At 35.9% G+C, this 20,476-nt stretch overlaps 1 protein-coding gene across 2 annotated transcripts in view; it reads left to right on the forward strand.

Annotated features, from left to right (window-relative positions):
* MMP16 (matrix metallopeptidase 16) overlaps nt 1-20,476 on the forward strand; it is a 240,503-nt gene that overhangs the window by 169,445 nt on the left and 50,582 nt on the right. For both annotated transcript variants that reach the window (XM_063451271.1, XM_063451272.1), the window contains one exon: nt 2,622-2,839. In XM_063451271.1, coding sequence (XP_063307341.1) covers nt 2,622-2,839 — 218 coding nt within the window. The remainder of the gene's footprint in view (nt 1-2,621; nt 2,840-20,476) is intronic.

Below are 20,476 nucleotides of genomic sequence, written 5' to 3' on the forward strand. Positions count from 1 at the left end.
CCCCACAGAAAATCATTGTATAATGCTTTCCTATGGGTAAGTTCTAATGTGAGTGTGGCCATGCACGAGAATCTATTAGTTATCTAAGTCACGATCGGTTATGGTTTCCGACCACAAATTTAAAGGCGCCAGCCTGTAGTTGTGGGAGGAGTTGTCCGGCCTATTTAAACCAGACCTCCTCCCCTTACCTGCACTCGAGTTCCAGCGTTGCCCTCCCGCCTCACCCTTCTGGTTAATATTTAAATATCATCACTCAAATCAGGTGGGCCCTCTTTATTACAGGCCTAACCACTCGTCGGTTTCGGCATGACGTTTTTGTTTAGTAACAATTGCAAATGCTGTTGTGATTTAGATGATCATAGAGAGATCATCATGGGCACCTGTTCTAAGGATATTATGGCACTAGAAAAAAATGCAGAGACGGGCTACAAAATTAATAAAAGAAATGGAAACATTTAGTAATGAAGAAAGGATAACAAATGTAAATTTCTTTAGTTTCAAAAAATGGCACGTCAAAGGGATATGAAAGCATTATACAAATATATTTGGGGTCAATACTATCCATTGTCACGTATTTAGACTGGAAGAAAGGAGATTTAGTCTAAGGCAAGAGAAAGGGTTTTTACAGAAAGCACAATACAGATTTGGAATTCCATGCCTGAAGAAGTGGTTTTATCAAAGTCTGTACAGATGTTTACACAGCAACTGGATGAATGCAAAAACATAATATTCAGGAATATATTTTTTTAATTTGTGGGGTAATACCGTCTTGGTCCAATGAGATATCTGACTGCCATTCTGGTGTTAAGAAATAATATTTTCCTAGTTTGTTGCAAAATTGAAACTGGGCTTTTTGCCTTCTTTTGGATGAACAGCAGATCACCAAAGACTGAACTTGATGGACGCATGTCTCTTTTCAGCTATGCAACTATGTAACTACATATTCAACTTGGAAAAGCAATTCAACATTAATTGTCAACAAACGATTGTAAGCAAGTTTGGGCAGGCCCTCTTTACCTGCTGTTTTTGTATGTCAAAAGTGTTAGAATAAAATTTTGCCTTCTTTTATCCATTGTACAGCCCTGCGGAATGTATTGGCGCAATATAAATGTAAAGGTAAAAAATATTAAAATTACAGTAGCTGTGTTCTCATTTAAACACGGATTTAAAAACTAAACGTAAGAAGTGTTAGCATTGATTTTAGGATAACTACTATCATCTCGTAACAAAGCCTGAATAATAAACATTTTGGTGATATCGTGAGGAAGACACTAACAAGGGTTTTTTTCTTTACTAAACTGAGAATTAAAAGTGAATTTCAAAATTATGGTCGAAATAGCTCAACTGGAAAGAAACCCAGTCAGCTATACTTGCAGTTCAGTTACTTTGGCCTTAGATTTGAAATTCACAGTCTAGTTAAAAAAAAAAAAAATACCTTGTTACTGCCTTCCTCACTTTATCACCTATATGTTTATTATTTTTTACTTTATTTAATGACCCTATAAGAGTTTACACATCTCAACCCATATGCCATTAATTATGAGATTTTTTTATCCTATATCTTTCAATGAGGAGCTGAACATGCAGTTATGTTGTAGAGAAGTTTGCAATGTTTCAGCAGACATGGGGAAAAAAATAAATAAACCTTTTACTTGTAATCGAGAAAGGGCATCCATCATAGATCCCCATCTACATGCACAAGTAGTGTTCTTTGTAATTATTTGTTTAATGAATAAAACATTGTAGTGCTTCAATACGTTTCCCATAATCCTTTGCACAGCGTAGCTTACTCCTCTTGCTTGAAAGCAATAGCTGGAGATGTAATCTGTAATTTACTTGATAAAATGAAAGTCATTTGGGTAGGATCAGAGCTAAGACACTACTTATTCTATTTTTCACTTTAGACAGCTATACTGGTAATGCATAAAAAAGGTAATAAATGCACCATGGATTTTCCCTTTAACAATGTGCATAACTAAAAGAAAATAGTGTCATGGTCCTCTCTCATACTTAAAGGTCCACTAGAGAGTCCACGGCGCTAGAGAAAGGTAAGTGGCTGAAGGGGTTTTAATACCTTCAGCCCAGGGGGAGGGGGGCCCTGATGGTGGGGGGGGGACCTAATGACCCTATAGTGCCAGAAAAACAAGATTGTTTTCCTGGCACTATAGTTCTCCTTTAAACAGTATGTTGTACGACCTTTGGAAATCAAACTTGAATGTCAGATAATTGGCCTTGTTTTAATATGTTTGGCTACATTTTTCAAATGAGTTGATATGTATGGATAAACCTTTAAAATTATTTCATATTTTCAAAATAGTTGTATATTTAATTTTTTTATATAGTGATATCTTTTTTAGAAATGTTTTAATTTTTGATATTTTAATATTTTCAATAATGTATTTTTAAACTTTATTCAAAAATATTAAATCAATACCTATGTCAGATAGTAAATTACCTTTACATAACCCAGATTGCCTGTATTATTTCTAAATTTCTAAAAGTCACTTTAAGATTCACTACTAATGTGTAGACGAAAATAGTATATTTGTTATTTGAGCATTAGCAGGTAAAAACAGTTTAATAATCTCACTTACAACTGATTTTTGTATCATTTTGTTTAGGTCCACCTGAGAAAATCCCAACACCAACAAAACCTCTTTCTACAGTGCCACCACACCGGTCTATCCCACCGGCTGACCCTCGTAAGAATGACAGATATCCCAAGCCTCCCAGAAACCCTACTGGAGATAAGCCATCCTATCCAGGAGCCAAACCGAATATCTGTGATGGTAATTTTAATACGCTGGCTATCCTACGTAAGGAGATGTTTGTTTTTAAGGTATGTTAAAGATACTGTGTGTCTTTCTCGTTTGCTATGTATGTTTACTTGGCAGTGCTCTAAGTATAGGAAATGTATGCATTTGTGATGTATCACATAACTTGTTATCCACAAATAGCACACATATTAAGTTCAGAAATCTTACCTATACTGATAAATGCTACTCATTTGAATACAAAGGTCTATTGGCTTCCCGTAAGATATAGGACTCAATTTAAGATCCTGATACTTGCTTACAAATCTCAACACAATGCTGCTACAACCTACTTATCTTCACTTATACACACATATGTCCCATTTAGGCCCCTACGCTCTGCCGGAGATCTACGTCTAAACTCTGTTTGTACTCCTTCCTCTGATTCTCACCTTAAAGACTTCTCTAGGGCTGCACCGTTCGCATGGAACGCATTTCCCCTCTCTGTTAAACTCTCACCCAATCTCCACTCCTTCAAAAAAATCTTTGAAAACTTATTTGAAAGCATATCAATTAAACTGTAAACATCTTTCCCTCCCCTCACCCTGATTCCTCTACTGAAACTCTCATCAGAACAAAACACTAAGCCCTCAATAAATACTATTCTGGCAACTTACTTTTCTACCTAGCCTACTCTTGCATTTTGTGTCACTAAACCACATATAGCATAAAAGCTAATTGAACAGGCACCTCAATCCCTCTGTTCATGTGCATCCAACATGTCTGGTTACAAATGCATGTCTGTTAGTCCACCCATTGTACAGCGCTATGGAACTTGTTGGTGGTTTATAAATAATAATACAGGCACTCTTCACTTACCGACCGGGTTCCATTCCTACGACCCAGTCGCAGAACAAATTGGTCGGTAAGTGAGGAGTTAAGGGATTCCCAGGTCTGCTGCATTCTTCTATGTTTGGGGAAATGTCCCTCAACATAGACAAATGCAACAGAGCAGGAAATCCCTTTAATCTAAGTTCAGGGAAATTTCCCTAAACATAGATTTAAGGGATTCCCTGCTCTGGTGCGCATGTCTGTGTTCAGGGACATTTCCCTGAACATAGACGAACGTACATCCTGGAGCCACAAGGTCTTTCACCTTTTGGGTTAAACCATTCACAGACAGTTTAACCCAAAATTCTGTGTTCCAGCACCAGATTGTTCTGCTCCACCCTCCCCCAAACATTTAGGCACCTTTCGAGACTGTACCCCAACCATCAATCATCTTTTTTTCCCCATCATCTCATTTTTTGGCACCACATGCAGAATTTAGAATTACGAATCACTAGAAACATGCTGAGCCATTGGTTTGTGATTCAGCTACATGCTCGGAAGTCTGAATGTTCACCCGATTTAGCCCAAATGTGGACGCATAGCAGTTCGCAACAAAACATATTTCCTAATCTATTAAATTGTTACTGTAAGTTATTACAAAACAGAGCTTAGAAAGACTACAGTGCAAGGGCTTATGGTAATCTTAGTGCTGTAATAAAATTATAATATGTAATGTTAGCCATGGACATCTAGTATCGTTAGTGTCTTGATTCTATTGTTTGGTCATTGTTATTTAGAATTCAATCATTTGGCATTATACATGTCTACTGAGAAGTCATGTTTTGAATAGTGTTTCAATAACCGTTAAAACCCACAAATTTCAGTGAAGTCTTGAGACCTCAACACTGCTCTAGGGGGGTATACTTCTTGGGTTCTTCTTGACATTCTGCTAGTGAGACAATATTTAGTTGTGGGTGATATATAAAGAGATTAAATGGTTCTTCAATGATTGATTTTCACTGCATCATTCCAATTTTTATAAAAATTATTATTGGAAATTGAAGTGTTATGATTATGATCTAATTCTATATAATAATAACCGCTTCATAGGGCCATTGTAGTCTGTATATAGAATTTATGTATGACATTTTATCATTTAGACCCCTAACAATCACCATCTTGATATACAAATTTTATATATTTGTGTATTTTGTGTGTGTGTGTGTATATATATATATATATATGAGAGAGTGAGAGAGACAGATAGTTAGGTTTGCAGTTTGCATTTTTTTATATTTAGGTAGAGTGACCCTAATTTAAGCAGAATGCATTATTTTTACTTCTACTGTATAGAAAACAAATCATCTGAACAGGAAAACAGTCTTGAGGGTATTCTACTAAAGAAGACTGAAATCGTTTTACAATTGGATATTTTCAGCAATAAGATTTTTGCCTTTTAGCTTATTTTCCGAGAGTCTAAGTGAGATTCCAGATTTTGGAAAGGCTTCACTTAAGGAAGTAAATTAAAGCTAGCAAACATTCATAACACTTGTGAAAATACTTAAAATGTGCTAGACAGAGAACCAAAACTAAAAACAAGAAGACTATTCTAAAATAATAAATATTGGTCCAAGTAAATGTAATCATACAAAAAAGTGCATAGTTAAGCAAATGGAAATGTTAAGTTTTTCTTATTTTTGAGTAGCTCATTGTATTATTTCTCAATTTTTTTTTTTTTTATTCTATGCTATCTCTTATATTATAACAGTACTGTTAATCCAGTGTATGTCTTGCAAATATAATAGCTGATGTATGCAGGACGTTTGCACATTTTTTATAACTCTGGGCATTCTGTTTTATATATTTTTTTTTGTGTATTTTATGTACATTACCACTCAATGTGTATGCTTTTAAACAATGCCCAAGACAAAGGGTAAGAATAGAACTCCCCTAGTCCTTGGAAAAATATAACCGTAACATATTATTTCTCTATATCGAATTGTTCTTACTCTTATTTAAAAATTAAAGTGCAAAGCAACATTTAACTATTATTCAGACACCAGGTTTGTTTAAATATCTAAAGCGGCTAATTATAAATTGTTTGGAGGAAAGAACTTTAATATTTAAAGTTCAAGTAAAAAAAGAAATAAATAAATATACATAAAACTATACATATATATATAAAACCACATATAGAGTCATTTACAAAAGTGAATTCAAATAAATTTAAATTCAAGGTGAAAATAGCAAAACTTGAAGCATAGTTGATTTGTAGAATGGTTCCAATTTGATTATTTTTATCTAGAATTTGAAATTCACTTTGAATTCTCACCTTAGTGAATAACCTTAACCAACAGCAAAAAAAAAAAACAGGAATGAAGGTGAAATCTAGAACATGAAAAGATAAAATGGGCACAAGGCCTTTGTTTAGGAAACCATGAGCTAAAGCTTGAGTGGCCTTATTAACATGCCCCAATACCATCCAAGGTGGTGTACTCCTGCATGGATGACATTTACTCCTGCAAGGATGACACAAAGACAGCACACACAGATCATGCTTGTGAACAACAAATCATGACAATGTGCTAAGAGCAACCAACGCACAAGAGAGTCCATAATAGGATGGGGAAAAAAGATGAATCTACAATCCAAAAACAGGCATGCACATTACTTTAATAGAAGGGAACATATTTAATCACATATGTGGCTATCACATTATCACAAGGCCAACAAGTGTCAAAAACACGCATGTACAATGACGAGCTTCTACTGCGCTCACACATGAAGACCAGCATAGGAGCATCCAGAGACAATTAAGTGGAGCAAAGATTGTCCTTGGAAGCGTAGCTTGCATAGTTCTATGGAATGGTATCAGGGGTTTCAAACTATTGATCAAGTAGGAGGCAGATCACATCTGTCCATCCATCCTGATCATGTTCGGTATTTAAATTTAACCAGAGAGAACAAGCTATTGGTTGCCACTTGGACCACAAAGTATTTCACTGGTATTATTTCTGCTCTATTTAGCTAAAATAGAATAGTATTTATTTTTATGTACAAGCCTTTTATTTGCTGAAGAAAATAAATGCATTGCAGAAGGATTACCTGACTTAAAACATCTTCCAATAAAAAATGTAATAACTCCAATAATATTTCATAACAAGGCAGGATTTTAAACAAGTTTCCGCTTTTAAACCCTTCAGAGGCAGTGGGGTTTCAGCTGTGTGGATAAAACAGGCTGCATTTTAGAAATCAATATTCAATTACTCATGGTTGCAATATTTTACATTAATTAAGAATATTGATGTGTTGCTCTAGGTCTATGCATTAAATTTCACTGCTAAATTTGTAATGTAGTAAAGCTTTACTCAGAACGCCATTTCGTCTTGTGGCGGCTACTTTTTATATCTATGAATTCTGAATATGCCATTTTATAAATAATAAAACATAGACCTATTTAATTTCACATGCTCTCTGAGATTTTCTTATGTAGATTAAAACCATTTCATTTTTTTATAGCTTGCCACCTTAATGTGGTAAAAGCATGTTCGCTTTTATTTTATTTTAAATGCTAAAAATCTAGAAAAAAATGGCAATTTTTGAAAAACCCTTTCTTTATTTTGCTGATGCACCTCCAATGAGTTTATGTATTTTATTTATGTAAATCACATTCCATGCAGTAAGGATGGACTTTTGTGCATTTATTCAAAGATTTGTAAAGACAAAAATCATGACAAATTGAGGTTCATTTGAATTAAAGGGGCTCTATAGCCAATCAGATCACTTCATCTCCATGAAGTGGTCTGAGTGCCATGCCCCTGTCATTCTAAGTCTGCAAACATGATGTTTCTGTTCTGCAGCAATGATAATTTTATATTGCAAGGTTAAAATGCCTCTTGTGGCTGTCATGCTGACAGCCACTAGAGGCGCTTTAGCCAAAATAGCCAAGTCAAATCTGACTATTTTAATCAGATGGTCTTACGGAGACCATTTGATTGGCGCAGTGTGCGTTTTGCTTTCCGGTGCTTTCTTGTGGAAAAGCATTGGATTGGCTGAGATCATCAAGATTGACGATCTCAGCCAAGCAGACAGAGTTTTGGAATAGAGACCACCACAAAGTTGCATGTAAGGTATGTAAACTCAACTTTTAAATCTTCACCACGTTGAGTGGGGAAAGTGACAGCCATTTATAGTGAGAGGAATACTATAGCATTAGAAAAAACTGTTTGTATTCCTAACACTGTAGGGTTGATTTAAACGCCCTTACTGTGCCTTTCCAGTGTGCAGTTGTGAGGTCTCAAATTATATTGGCCTTATATAAACAAACACTGTTTAAAATTACACAATTCCCAACATTACAATTAAACGCAAAACTGGACATTTGTTAATAACAAATTCACCCACCCACTACAAAATTCACAATACAACTAAATCCTCAATCATTCGATTACCCATTATAAAGCAATAATTAAACGGTATCCAGCTTGTCTACATATAGGATTTGAAGTGGACAATGACTGGTACTTAGGCGGGGCATTACACATATATATTTAATGTTTTCATGACCAGCGCATAGTTAATAAATTGACACTATAGTCACCAAGACAACTTTAGCTTAATGAAGAATTTTTGGTGTATAGACCATGCCCCCTCAGTCTGCTCAATACTCTGCCATTTAGGAGTTAAACCACTTTTGTTTCTGTCCATGCAGCCGAGCCACACCGCCCTGGCTGTGACTGAAACAGCCTGCATGAAAAAAAAAGTTTAAATTTCAATCATATGTTATATAACTTACTTATAGATTTTTATCTCTTGCTCTGTAAATTTAACTTTAATCACATACAGTTCTAGCAAGCTATTAACACAGCAGGAGATAAGAAATTCTAAATTAAACAGACTGTGCAATAAAGGAAGTGTAAACATTAGATCTAACTTTACAGGAAGGCTGTGCATATTATTTGCATGGAGGTTTGGCTAGGGATGCATAAACAAAGTGATTATACTCCTTAATGTCAGAGAACCGAGCACACTGCAGGGGCATGATCAATACACCAAAACTGCTTCATTAAGTTAAAGTTGTTTTGGTGACAATAGTATCTCTCTAATGTTATTACATATGACATTCAAATAAAACCTATACAAATATATAATACAACAATACTGTATAAAGACCAGTATATAAATAAACATATAAACACACATAAACTTGCTCCATCTATATCTACCAACAATGAGAGGTATGCAGATTGGGATAAGTCCGGGGGCCTGAGATGGGGTATTGCCAGTGGAATGACATGCATCACTGGTGATGCTTTTTATGGCCAGCCTGCACAGAATAGGGGTGGGCCTGCCCACAGAAGGACTTGAAAGGCCTGTCTCCTTATCCCCCCGCTTGCAGGACCTTGCAGAGAGATGTCCTTTTGTACCCTAGGACATACTGGAATGTTCATTACTGGGGACATCTGTTGTACACACAGGTAAAAAAAAAACTGTTTATGAGAATACGAGAGTGAATTTGAGCACCAAATAGAAAACAAAAAGGTGGGACATGAGTGACTGTTTAGCAAGTGTTGTAATTTCACCTTTCAGACTCCTCTAAACTAATTCCTTTGTCGACATTTTTATTTCTGGTAAATTAGCTGCTCAGTATTATTTATAGCATTCTTTATTCGAATTGCAGCTAGAGTAATTAGTTAATCTATGCTAAGACACAAAGCAGGTCTACATTTCTCTTACAATACAATTATTAAATCAACTGTCTCTTAAAGATGGACAGACTCACGGTAACTCCCCATTAGTGGTATATTTTTAATCAGTGTTGTATTTCTCAATCTGTGCTGTATGATGTTCATTACATTTCCCAATGCTAGGGATAAATATCCATGATTTGTTAAGATATGTATATGCACATGCATACATGCTTTATTCACAACTTATTTAAAATTATTTGACCTATGAAGGTTGTTTCAATTTACTTATTTTATTGAGGTTTAGAGCACATAGAAGTAGCAACAACCAACATTCTGATTTGTAGAATGTGATTTTTGTATTGTGTAGTTTGAGAAAATATTTAATGTGTTTCCCCTTCTAGGTAATGTGGCAAAAGGGTCCTCGCCACTAGTTTTTGGAGGGGACTGATTGTCAGCCTAATGCCTTGGGGCTATGGCCCCTGGGAGATTGGGCACTTTAAAAACAGTATTGGGGCTTATGGACTTGTATTGGTGTTTAAAATACTGTTCTGGCCCTTTAATTGGATTTGGTTGCAATGTCCCTCCTCAATCTCTATATCAGCCCTTGCTAAACTTAAACCCCATGGCAATTTGACTGTGTTCGTGGGATCTGAGCGCTGTTCGGATATTTTGAGCGCTCAGATCCAAGCTATCTGGGGATAGGTTGAATGTGATGGTTCTGTTCAGTATGATAGGAATTATGTATTTTTGCTGTTGTTGAGAATAGAGATATTTTCTGTGTGCTGGAGATAATTGGCTTACCACACCCAAGCCATGCTTGCAGTCGGTCAAATAGGACTTCCATCTAACTTTTGAACCACTGGACCAATTTGTATGATTTTGACATATGTTTGTATTTGGAGTATGCTGATTCCGAAAATGTAATGTCTTATGTGAATGTGATGTATACTTTTAAAGTTATGAATATTGTGTAAAACTGTGTATTTTCATGCCTGTGATAATTATGTTAGCCCATTGTGTTCAGTAATTATATCACAAGAAGAGGGTAGGATGTTGTGGGAATAAATGGGAGTGTTTTACTATATATTACGTGTTTGATTGGTTGTTCTTCAAAACCTTGTGGGCGGTACCAGGTGTGTAAAATATGCATAAAAGCAGAGTGTTTCATTAAAACTTCAGTTCTACTTCACCTTCAATTTGGAGTGCCGTCTCTTATTGGGGGAATTTGCTACAAGGGATTGCTATGCTAGTCATACTCTCTTGCTATATCACGACTAAGCTCTTGTAAAAGCTTGTTCCTGTCTTGCTCTCTGAAGGAGTCTGCGGTGGTAATGGTGTCAGCTGGTGTGCTTGGAGCCCTCAGGAAGTGCTAGGAGCATCCTTCAACGGAGGTACCCAGTCGGGGTGCCAGGTGATCCGTTACAGATACTAAAAAAAATGAAAATTGTAGAGTGAAATTCTATATAGCATTTTTTTTACACATTGAACATTTCTGGAAAGTTTACATTTTTCTTGCTGTTTGTTTCTTACATAAAGCGGCAGCTAGTTTTAAGTGAGCCTGTCATGGCAAACACAACCTTGTCTTATATTAAAGAGCATTCCATGTCATCTATACAGGATTCTATCAAATGTATAGATTTTTGTTTAACCCCTTGAGGACTACACTTCTGGAATAAAAGGGAATCATGACATGTCACACATGTCATGTGTCCTTAAGGACACAACAACATTGTGCTATTTATCCTTGTGATAAGTGATTTATTTAGTGCTTTGGGGGCTGTTATAGCACAAGGTGAACCTGGATGATGGGCTCACGTGAAACAGTTGAATAAAGGGGCCTTAGCAGGGCACATGAGCCGTTGTTTAATGAATTGTATTCCAATTGTGGATCTGAAGGAGAATGAAGATTACACATATTGCATTATTCAGAAGTTATAAAAAACAGAATATATCATGTCATATTATTTCCTAGGTTAGTAATAAGGTACACAATTTAAGGTTTCTGAGTATTTCCCTATCCCAGATGGAATAGTAATCACTTTTGCAGTACACCACCCAGGTCACAGAGGAAATAAACAATTCTTCAGAGCTCTTTGTTCAAACAAGGAGAGATGAGAGAATCGAAATAGAGGCTAATAATCAGTTGGAAGAAGCTGTATAATTCAGTGGCTGGGAATCACCCTTATTGAGAGCTTTGTAAAAACTCTGTAAAAGACATTACTGTAAGGGAAATTGAAAGTCTGAGAATACACAGAATAGGTTCTGTGGTCATATCAGATCAGAATCGCACGTTTATAGTAAAAGTCCCAATTTAATTTCCATTGAATAGTGTACAACTAAATCAGAATCTTTGAGTAACCTGGAAAAAAAATATGTCAAGCAGAACAATACGTAAAATATTTTGGTTTATTATTTTCCTTAAAGGGATACTCTAAGCAGTTTTGATATATAGTTCATGCCCTTGCAGTCTCACTGCTTAATTATCTCTCATTTTTTTTAGGTAAATCACTTTTGTTTCTGTTAGCCTTAGCCGCACCTCCCCTGGCTGTGAGTCACACAGCCTATATGGAAAAAAACTAATTGTTTAATTTGCATTCATTAAGATGTGATAACACATTGTGTTTACGTTAGACTTTTTTTATTTTCTACTCTGTTAATTTAACTTTAATCACACATAGGAGGCTCCAGGGTTTAGCAGGCTACTATCAGAGCAGGAGATAAGAAATTAGACAGCTTAAATATTAGATTTCTACTTACAGAAAATGTGTAGAGAGACTGTGTAGGTCACATGCAGGGTCATATCATATGGGAACGTTTATTGCAATGTTATAAATTTACCGTTGGACATATACAATTGATAGCATAAAAAATACATTGAGATATAGAGATAGAAATTGATAGATGTAAATATGTGTAATGGATAATGATAGAAAGCATTGGTGTACTGCAAATATAAGCTAATTTCTCTGAATGTCTCGGCACCACAACACAAAGTTTCCATAATGCAATGTTGTTGCTGCTCAGAAGATCCAATAGCAATTGCTGAAGTTGCAACGTTTGTCCCAATTGTGAATGTGTATGTTAAAGGATATTCTCTTGATAGTGCTGTGAGCCTGTCCTTGCAACCTCTGCCTGACATTACACTTGCGGGCATTTGCTTGGTGCATGAGTAAACGGAATTTATTATATGTGTAGACATGACATGATAATGTGTTTTGGCACTCGCAGGCATTAATCTAGTGCATGAGTGAGCTGTTATTCAATATCAAAAGATAGCATTGTAATGTTTTTGGCATTTTCTTTGTTGTTTAAGGTCAAGTCCTATACAAGACCCTTGAGGTTTTGTTATGGAAAATGCTGTTATAAACTGATATTTTATTTCCTTCAAAATTTCCCCATGCTTTCCCATACTATAGGAAAAAACGGAAATCTTTAAAAATATGTATTTTGTACTTTCAGGAAAAGGATTAAAATGTAGTATTTATCATTAAACTGAAAGAGAGTTAAATATAACATAAAATGGAAGGTACACGCTTGTATGGACTTACCATGCTTTTATTTATAAAAATATTATATTGATCATTAACACAATAGCCTGTTCTGAATGTGCTTATTTTGCACCAAATGCTTGCGCTTGGGTTTTCATCTAATGCTTGCTCAAACCAGGAAATGGCTTGTCCAATACATGGGTTCACAAAGAAACAGATTGAGGATTTAGCCGTCATTTATATTAAAACACAAAGATAAAGCACCGTGCTTATAGCAGCAGTAGCTTAGTATCCAACAGCTTAAAATACATAGTAGAAACAAAGAGAACGTTACCTGCGCTCTGGCCTAAATCCCCATGTACATTTAAACAAAATGGAGGCTCTTTAGTTTTATTCCAGCTTATATATTCAAATGGCCATTGGAATAAAACTAAAGAGCCTCCATTTTGTTTAAATGTACATGGGGATTTAGGCCAGAGCGCAGGTAGCGTTCTCTTTGTTTTTACTATGTTCATTTATATTAGTTTTATATCACAAGTGACTCCTCAAAAAACGTTTTGAGAGATGTGTTTTTTTTTTTATATTACTGCATTCATGTTGCATCATCACATTACTGTGAAATGCAGTGAATTTACAAACACACAATTATCTCACAATATTATAGTGGCTCCTCTACCATCCCAACCTATCTTAGGGCCCACTGGCCTCCCTAACCTGTCCGCAACTTGTTGACGATCATGGGAACTACTGCTATTTACAGTTTTTGATGCCCTGCTGCTCCTGTCAGGTGTCCACAGTGCCGCCATCTTGGTAAATATGGACGTCTCTTCTACTGCCCTACCTACAGGACTGAAAGGGAAAGGGAGCTGAAGTGGTCTGGGTGACTATACTGTCCCTTTAATTGTGCATCTCTAAGTTTCTTACAATTCTTCCTAATGTACATTAATTAGCTGATCATGTCTAGATTTCAAAGATTCAATTATGTATGAGCGAAAGATTGTAATAAAAATTTGTGAAGTGCAATTTTCAGATGCATGTCATTAATACCTAAATTTGATATTCACCCTCATTGACATAAGAGATTGTATAAGAAATTTTTCACAATATTTCACATATATTCACATAACATAATGTTCTAGGGACTTTTTCTATATTATCCACACCTTTCACAGCACAGATGGCAGGAAAAAAATGCTGAATTAAAATGTAACTCCCATGCATTTAGAATAAATTTACACCTATTATAAATCTGCTGTTTCCTTGAAATAACAGCATTCTAATAGTTTGTGAAGAAAAATTTGGATAAGACACAATTAACATGTAACACATATTATCTAATTGTAACCAGGAAAGTTGGTGTCTAAATGGTCAATATTCTAACAACCTGTCCTTACAATACTCTCTCATTAGTATTTAGCTTAAATGGACTATCCCTCATTTACCCTGCTAAAGTTTTGGAAGCTCACACTTTCTTTGACAATCTTCATTTTTCAGTTTTAGCATAGTTGTTCGTTTTAAGACGCAGACAAAAGACAGAAGAAAAGCGACATGTATATCCGGTAATAAGGTGAATCAGTAATGGATGAAGCTCACGCATTTGAATGGTGTGAGAGTCTGGTCGCTACTGATTAATAGGGAACCTTGGAGACTCATTTAGTGTTTGCAAAAAGTAAATTTTACTTGGAAAAAATTTGATTCACATGTTAATATTCCCACTGGATGAGGAATACGTTGTGCGTTAGGACCAACAGCTTACTGCACTCCGGTAGAATAGTGCATGTTCTGATAAAATCTGATTGGGGACCTTATTCATTTGGTTTCCTATCCTGGGATTATTTTTTCATTTCCCTTTACTTTCTACTTAAGATTAAAGGTCCTATAAATTAAAACATGATACCAAAGCATGGAGGGTTTCTAGCTACGTCAAAACTCATTCACAGACAGCAGTTCATAGATCAGGTTGGTTGGCATCGTTGCCATGAACCTTTTTGGGTTGCACTTCACAAGTAATATGCATTGCATCACTAGCTTACACAAGGTCCTGCCTCGACCACCCTACAACTACACACCTGGCAGCCCAATATCATTCCTCCTTAAGTTAGAAGGTAAACTTCAATATATATCTTCTACTGTGTTGAATGGGGAGTTTTAAAAGTCAATGTCAATGAGCAGAATTAAGTTGGGTCTTCTAATGAGAAAGTGGATGGGAGGAAATACGTCTCGTTTATATTTTAACAGATGGTCAGTGTTTGTTTTGGTTACGATATATATTTTAAACGTTGCTCAAAAATAATTATAAACAAGCAGAGATTAAGTGGACATACAGGTTTATAAATAACATTTTAGATTTCTCACACCAAACAAAGAATTCCGACATTTATAAACGCTTGGATGTTATCAAATGATGGAGCTCCAGCTGTTTCATCTCATTTCTACAGGATGCTTCTAAACCTCTCAATGCCAGTGAACATATTTCTAGCACTGTCATTGGAAAAGATTAGCCCATACATAGCATGAAATAGCTTAGAATGACAATGGGAGTCCTACTGTTACCTTGTACAAAGAAATCTGGTTTATAACAGTGTCATTCATAAAAGAGGCAAATAGTCAAACACCAAACAAAGCTGCAGGTCGGAGACCAAAGCATGACTAGAATGTGATAACACGTCCTCTAATCACATCAACATTTGATTTAGAACAGCTATTTGTGACCACAGAATTACATCCTTCTTAAAGCTCTTTGATGCTTGCTTGGGTCGGTTCATGGACCATTTAGCTACCAACAACAGCACATTAACATTTCCAATAATGGGGTCCAAAACAAATCAATGTAAAGTAGTACCCAACAGTTCCAATTAGAAGTGAGGACAATATATCACAAAGAGGTCACATGCCTGGATACAAACATAACATTTTATTTCTGCAATAAAGTTGTTCCTTTCATGTTTAAATGTCAATGCAATAGTTCTCACACGTTTGTTTATTTACAGTGTACATTATATATGGGTTTTTAATCTGGCTAGTGAACTTTGTAAATTAGATTACGCTGTATGAAGTAGTAAATTGGTGGTCTAAATGAGGAATATTATAAATACAGAATGAAAAGTCCTGCTGTTTTAACGATAAACGTAGGTGATTTGGCCAATACGTAAAGTCGTCCAGCATATCTTTTGGATTTAATGGACAATTCTCTCACATTCAAATCCTCAATATTAGCAAAAAATGCCATACTGGTCCAGATAATATGGCAGGTGTAGTAGTTTCTTGTACTTTTTAGTGGGTTGCAAAACATAATCTTTCAAGTTTTTTTCAGATGTAAAAAGATGCCCCAGAGGTCTTAAAATAATCACCCACAGCTTGCTTTATAAATATTTTGGCCCCACTATAAACGTATCACAAACTATTTACGAGTTGTACTCTATGGCATTTACACCAGTTCCAAACATACCATATTTAACAAATTCCCATATCTGGTGACACTGCTTAGATGTACCAATGTTCAATCAAAATTCTTATTTCATTCCTTCCTGTTTTTCTAAATTATAAAATAAATCGGATGTCAAATTGTATACTGAAAGGGAGAACCATATTGCACCCATAATTGTATTCTGGATCTTATCCAAACGGTGATATAATACAAATGGATGCATACTATTTTTAGGAATGGCTTTTGAAGTCCAGAAGCAAATATAGATATAAAGTGCAAATTGCGTAAAAGTAGGGAAGAAAAGTCCCCATGGATCAAAAATAGATCTCAGTACTTCACTCACAAGTCAATATATGACTGGAGTTAATTAAATGAAAGAAATATTTTTTCAGTTATATTACAGTAAGCATCATAACTCGTTTACTCTTGACAAAATGTTATTTCTTTTATTGATTTAGAATTCTCACCTTCAAACTCATCACACTTTACTATTTTATTGTGGAGCTTTAGAATACACTTTTTTTTACATATTCTGAGTCCTTGAAAAGCAGGGTATCATGGTGGGAAAAGGAATCTGAGTGATCTAGTTCCCCAAGACAACGTAAACATAATTAATAGAATTTTGCAAAATTTTAAGGTATAAAACTCCACAAGTAAATTACAGACAATTGATTCATCCGGGTGTGAAATAAAAGGTATTTGATTACTTGGCAATCTGAAACCATGAGTGTAATCAGAATAAAATGGGATTTGGGGGCACACCAAGAACATGTTCTGTGTGTTTCCCCAATTCCTATTTTGTTCTGTGTAGATTTGGAATCCAGACCAGATTCCCTTTGGGCTGAACATCCCACCCATCCACTTTAGGTTGCCCTTTGGAAGTGACCACAGGAAAGCATAAACAGAGGAGCCTTAAGTCTTAAGCAGTCAATATTGCAAGTTAGCATGTAAATTTCCCATGTTAAAATCAGTTTAGGACCCACTGACATTGGGGTACTGTGACGTAGTAGCGGGCTACACACAATATAGCCATATGGTGGAACCCCCATATTTTCTTCGAGGAGGTTGTTTTGGTGCATGGAGTGTCCCTTTAATCTCTGGATAGTTCATACTCACATGAGAGCCTTCCAACTGATATTGAGTATTTAGTATGCTTTTTATGCTATATGAATTAAAAACAATATAGATATATGGTATATTGATTAAAATGTGAATAACAGCTAGCAGCATTCTCTATCTACTTTTCTTCATATAGGTTTTTAAAGTCTCTCAAAAATAGGACTGGTTGAAAGTGATGTGTAAGAGGCTTTCAAATTGCAAGTAAATCAAATTTGATATGCAATGATCATGGATATTTTCTTTTTTTCTTTTTCTCTTGAAGGATGTCATTTAATTTGCTGTTCTCTTCCTTCCATAGAACACTTCCCTTTATTGTTCAAACCATGACCATTTTATTCCTGGAGTTTATTAAACAGGAAATGTTGACCTACTGTTGTTTCCTTTGAGCTATAGATTGTATCCAAGCAAAGGTATAATCAGGGGAAATCTATACAGTGTTGATATATTAATTAGCTGCAATTGACCTTAGTTTATTGAAAGGTTAAAGAATATGCTGAGTAGCATGATTTTTTTTTCTTTTTAAGGAAAGGACACCCCCTCGTTATGAATGTTTTAATCAAAATATACTTTTTAATTATGTTCATAATTTCCAGAATACTGTGCAAGACTATTGAGAAAAATATCACATAGTCCCTTGCTATGCCTTTTTCAATAATATAGGCAACTTTTATATTCTCCATTCTTATGCATGGGTACAATCAAGTGGAACAGATGTGATCTAGGTTAATGTACATTTTAAAAAATATTACCAATTATGCAATGGTTTCTTACAATCCTAAAAAGAACACTGCACACATTTAATGGCAGCAAGTTTTTAGGGGAAATGTCACATTTATAATATACAGAGACATATTTAGGCTCTGTATAGTGCAGCCGTGTATAGAATCTTGATTAGCCTTTGTTTCTTCAAAGAGTACATGAAATGTAGCAAGGTATATTGTACAGTGCCATTGGTTAGAGACAAACAAGACTACAATTATTTATGCTAGATTTGCAGATTACTTTTGTTCTGAAATGTGATTTGTTGGGTGTTTGGTCAAATTTGCTATTTCTGAACCAAAATATACTCAAATCACAAAATAAGTGAATAGCGATATAATTGGAAATATAAAGCATATATGGTGGGATTGTTCCTCACTGATTGGGATAAAATTCAAAGATTTGAATTTTAAAATTATGGATTGAATATCTGAAAAGTTTCCATTCCATATTGATCACAAATGTCTATCTAAACTAGAAATTTGTTTTGGCAGTTCACGTTTTAATGGCAATGAAGGTCTGTATATCCAGGTATTGGAAGAGTGAGGAAAGCCCTAGCTCTTCTAAAATTATATCCCAAATTAATTACCAAGATATAATGGAAAAAGCTATACACCTCAATAATGGTAGTATTAAGAAGTATAATAAAATTTGGTCTAAATGCTTCGAATATTATAACTTCACATATCAATATAAGTAAACCACTAAATTATTTATGTTCTATTAAACTTTAGACCTCGTTCGAGTTAGATCTTTAAATGGACTCTGACGGTTTATATTGAAGACTATTCTCATAGGTATATCAGCATTTAAGGATGGGCAAAATGTTTCCCTCTTGTCCCCCATCCTCCCCCCCCCACCCCCCGCCATAGGCCTCCCTAGCCAGATATGGTTTTATTTATTTTTTGTCATGTGAATTATATATAAGCAATAGTAGAACTATTAACTGTAATATAAACGTAGTTTGAAAATCACCTAAAATGTACACTTTCTACTACTATATGAGTACATAGGTAATAATTTAAAATACATCAGGCCTGAGTAGTATAATTTGTTAAACAACATAAATTTAACATTTATTCTTATGTATCAACTAAATGTATCTATGTGTAATTTATAATTTATATGATATATGTTTTTTGTTTGTTTGTTTTTTTCTCTCTGTTTATGAAACAGTATGATATCTTTATGTTTAAACCAATAACACAAAAAAAAACAGAAAAAAAAAAACATTAGGGTTAGACTTGGGGGGCTGACACTTGTGGCTATAGTTAGAGTTCACACACAATTTAACATTTAGACCAGGGATGTATCTATTGCGAGGCAAACAAGGCATTTGCCTTAGGCAGCAATTTCAAGGGGTTGGCAAAAAATGCCGCTCCCAAATGACCAGGCTAATGCCTTGTTTGCCTTGTTTTATGGGGGCCCAAGAGCTGGTCGGCTGGCCACTTTTGGGCTCCCCTGAGGCAGGCGGCCAGTTGTTTCCCAGGCGGGCAGCGAGGGAGCACTTTCCCCTGAGGTCTCTCGGCTCAGCTCCCTCGCGCGACCCGCAGTGATGCCGGGAGCTGAAATATGACGTCAGTCCGGCTCCCAGCATCACTCTGCGGCACGCAAGGGAGCTGAGCAGAGAGATCACAGCCCCCTCGCTGAAAACTTAGAGCGCCCACCCACCTGCCTGCACATCCAGCTGCCTTCCTGCCCAGCAGCCCCACTGGACCCCAGGCGAAAAATCCACCCAGCTATCCCAAAGGTAGGGAGGCTGGGTGGATTTAAATTAAAAAAAAAATAATAATTATAATTGTGAGTGTTGGGGCAAAATGTGTGTGTTTGTCAATGAATGTGACTGTGTGTGTTTCAGTGAATGTGACTGTGTGTTTCAGTGAATGTGAGTGTGTGTGTGTCAGTAAATGTGAGTGAGTGAGTGTGTGTCAGTGAATGTGAGTGAGTGTGTGTCAGTGAATGTGAGTGTGTATGTGTCAGTGTATGTGAGTGAGTGTGAGTGTATGCGTCTGTCAGTGAGTGTATGCATCTGTCAGTGAGTGTATGTGTCTGTCAGTGTGTGTCTAAATGATTGTATGTGTGTCAGATTGTGTCAAATCAGTGAGTGCATGTCAGTGTATCTGAGAGTGTGTGCTGGTCCGTGAGTGTGTGTCTGTCAGTCAAAATGTGTGTAAGCTAACAGGAAGTGGTATGGCCTTGGCAGGAAGGGGCGGTTAAATTTAAATTAGGGGGTGCCCGAGATCTTTCATCTTTCTCAATCCTCTCATGGCCATTGGAGGTAACTAAAAGACCTCCATTTGTTTTAAAAATACATAGGGATAAAGGATAGAGCGCAAGTAACATGTTTTTCTTAGGGGGTGCCCGAGATCTTTCATGCCTAGGGCAGCACCATTTCAAAATACACCACTG

This window comes from Pelobates fuscus, chromosome 4, assembly GCF_036172605.1.
Source record: "Pelobates fuscus isolate aPelFus1 chromosome 4, aPelFus1.pri, whole genome shotgun sequence".
Lineage (NCBI taxonomy): Eukaryota > Metazoa > Chordata > Amphibia > Anura > Pelobatidae > Pelobates > Pelobates fuscus.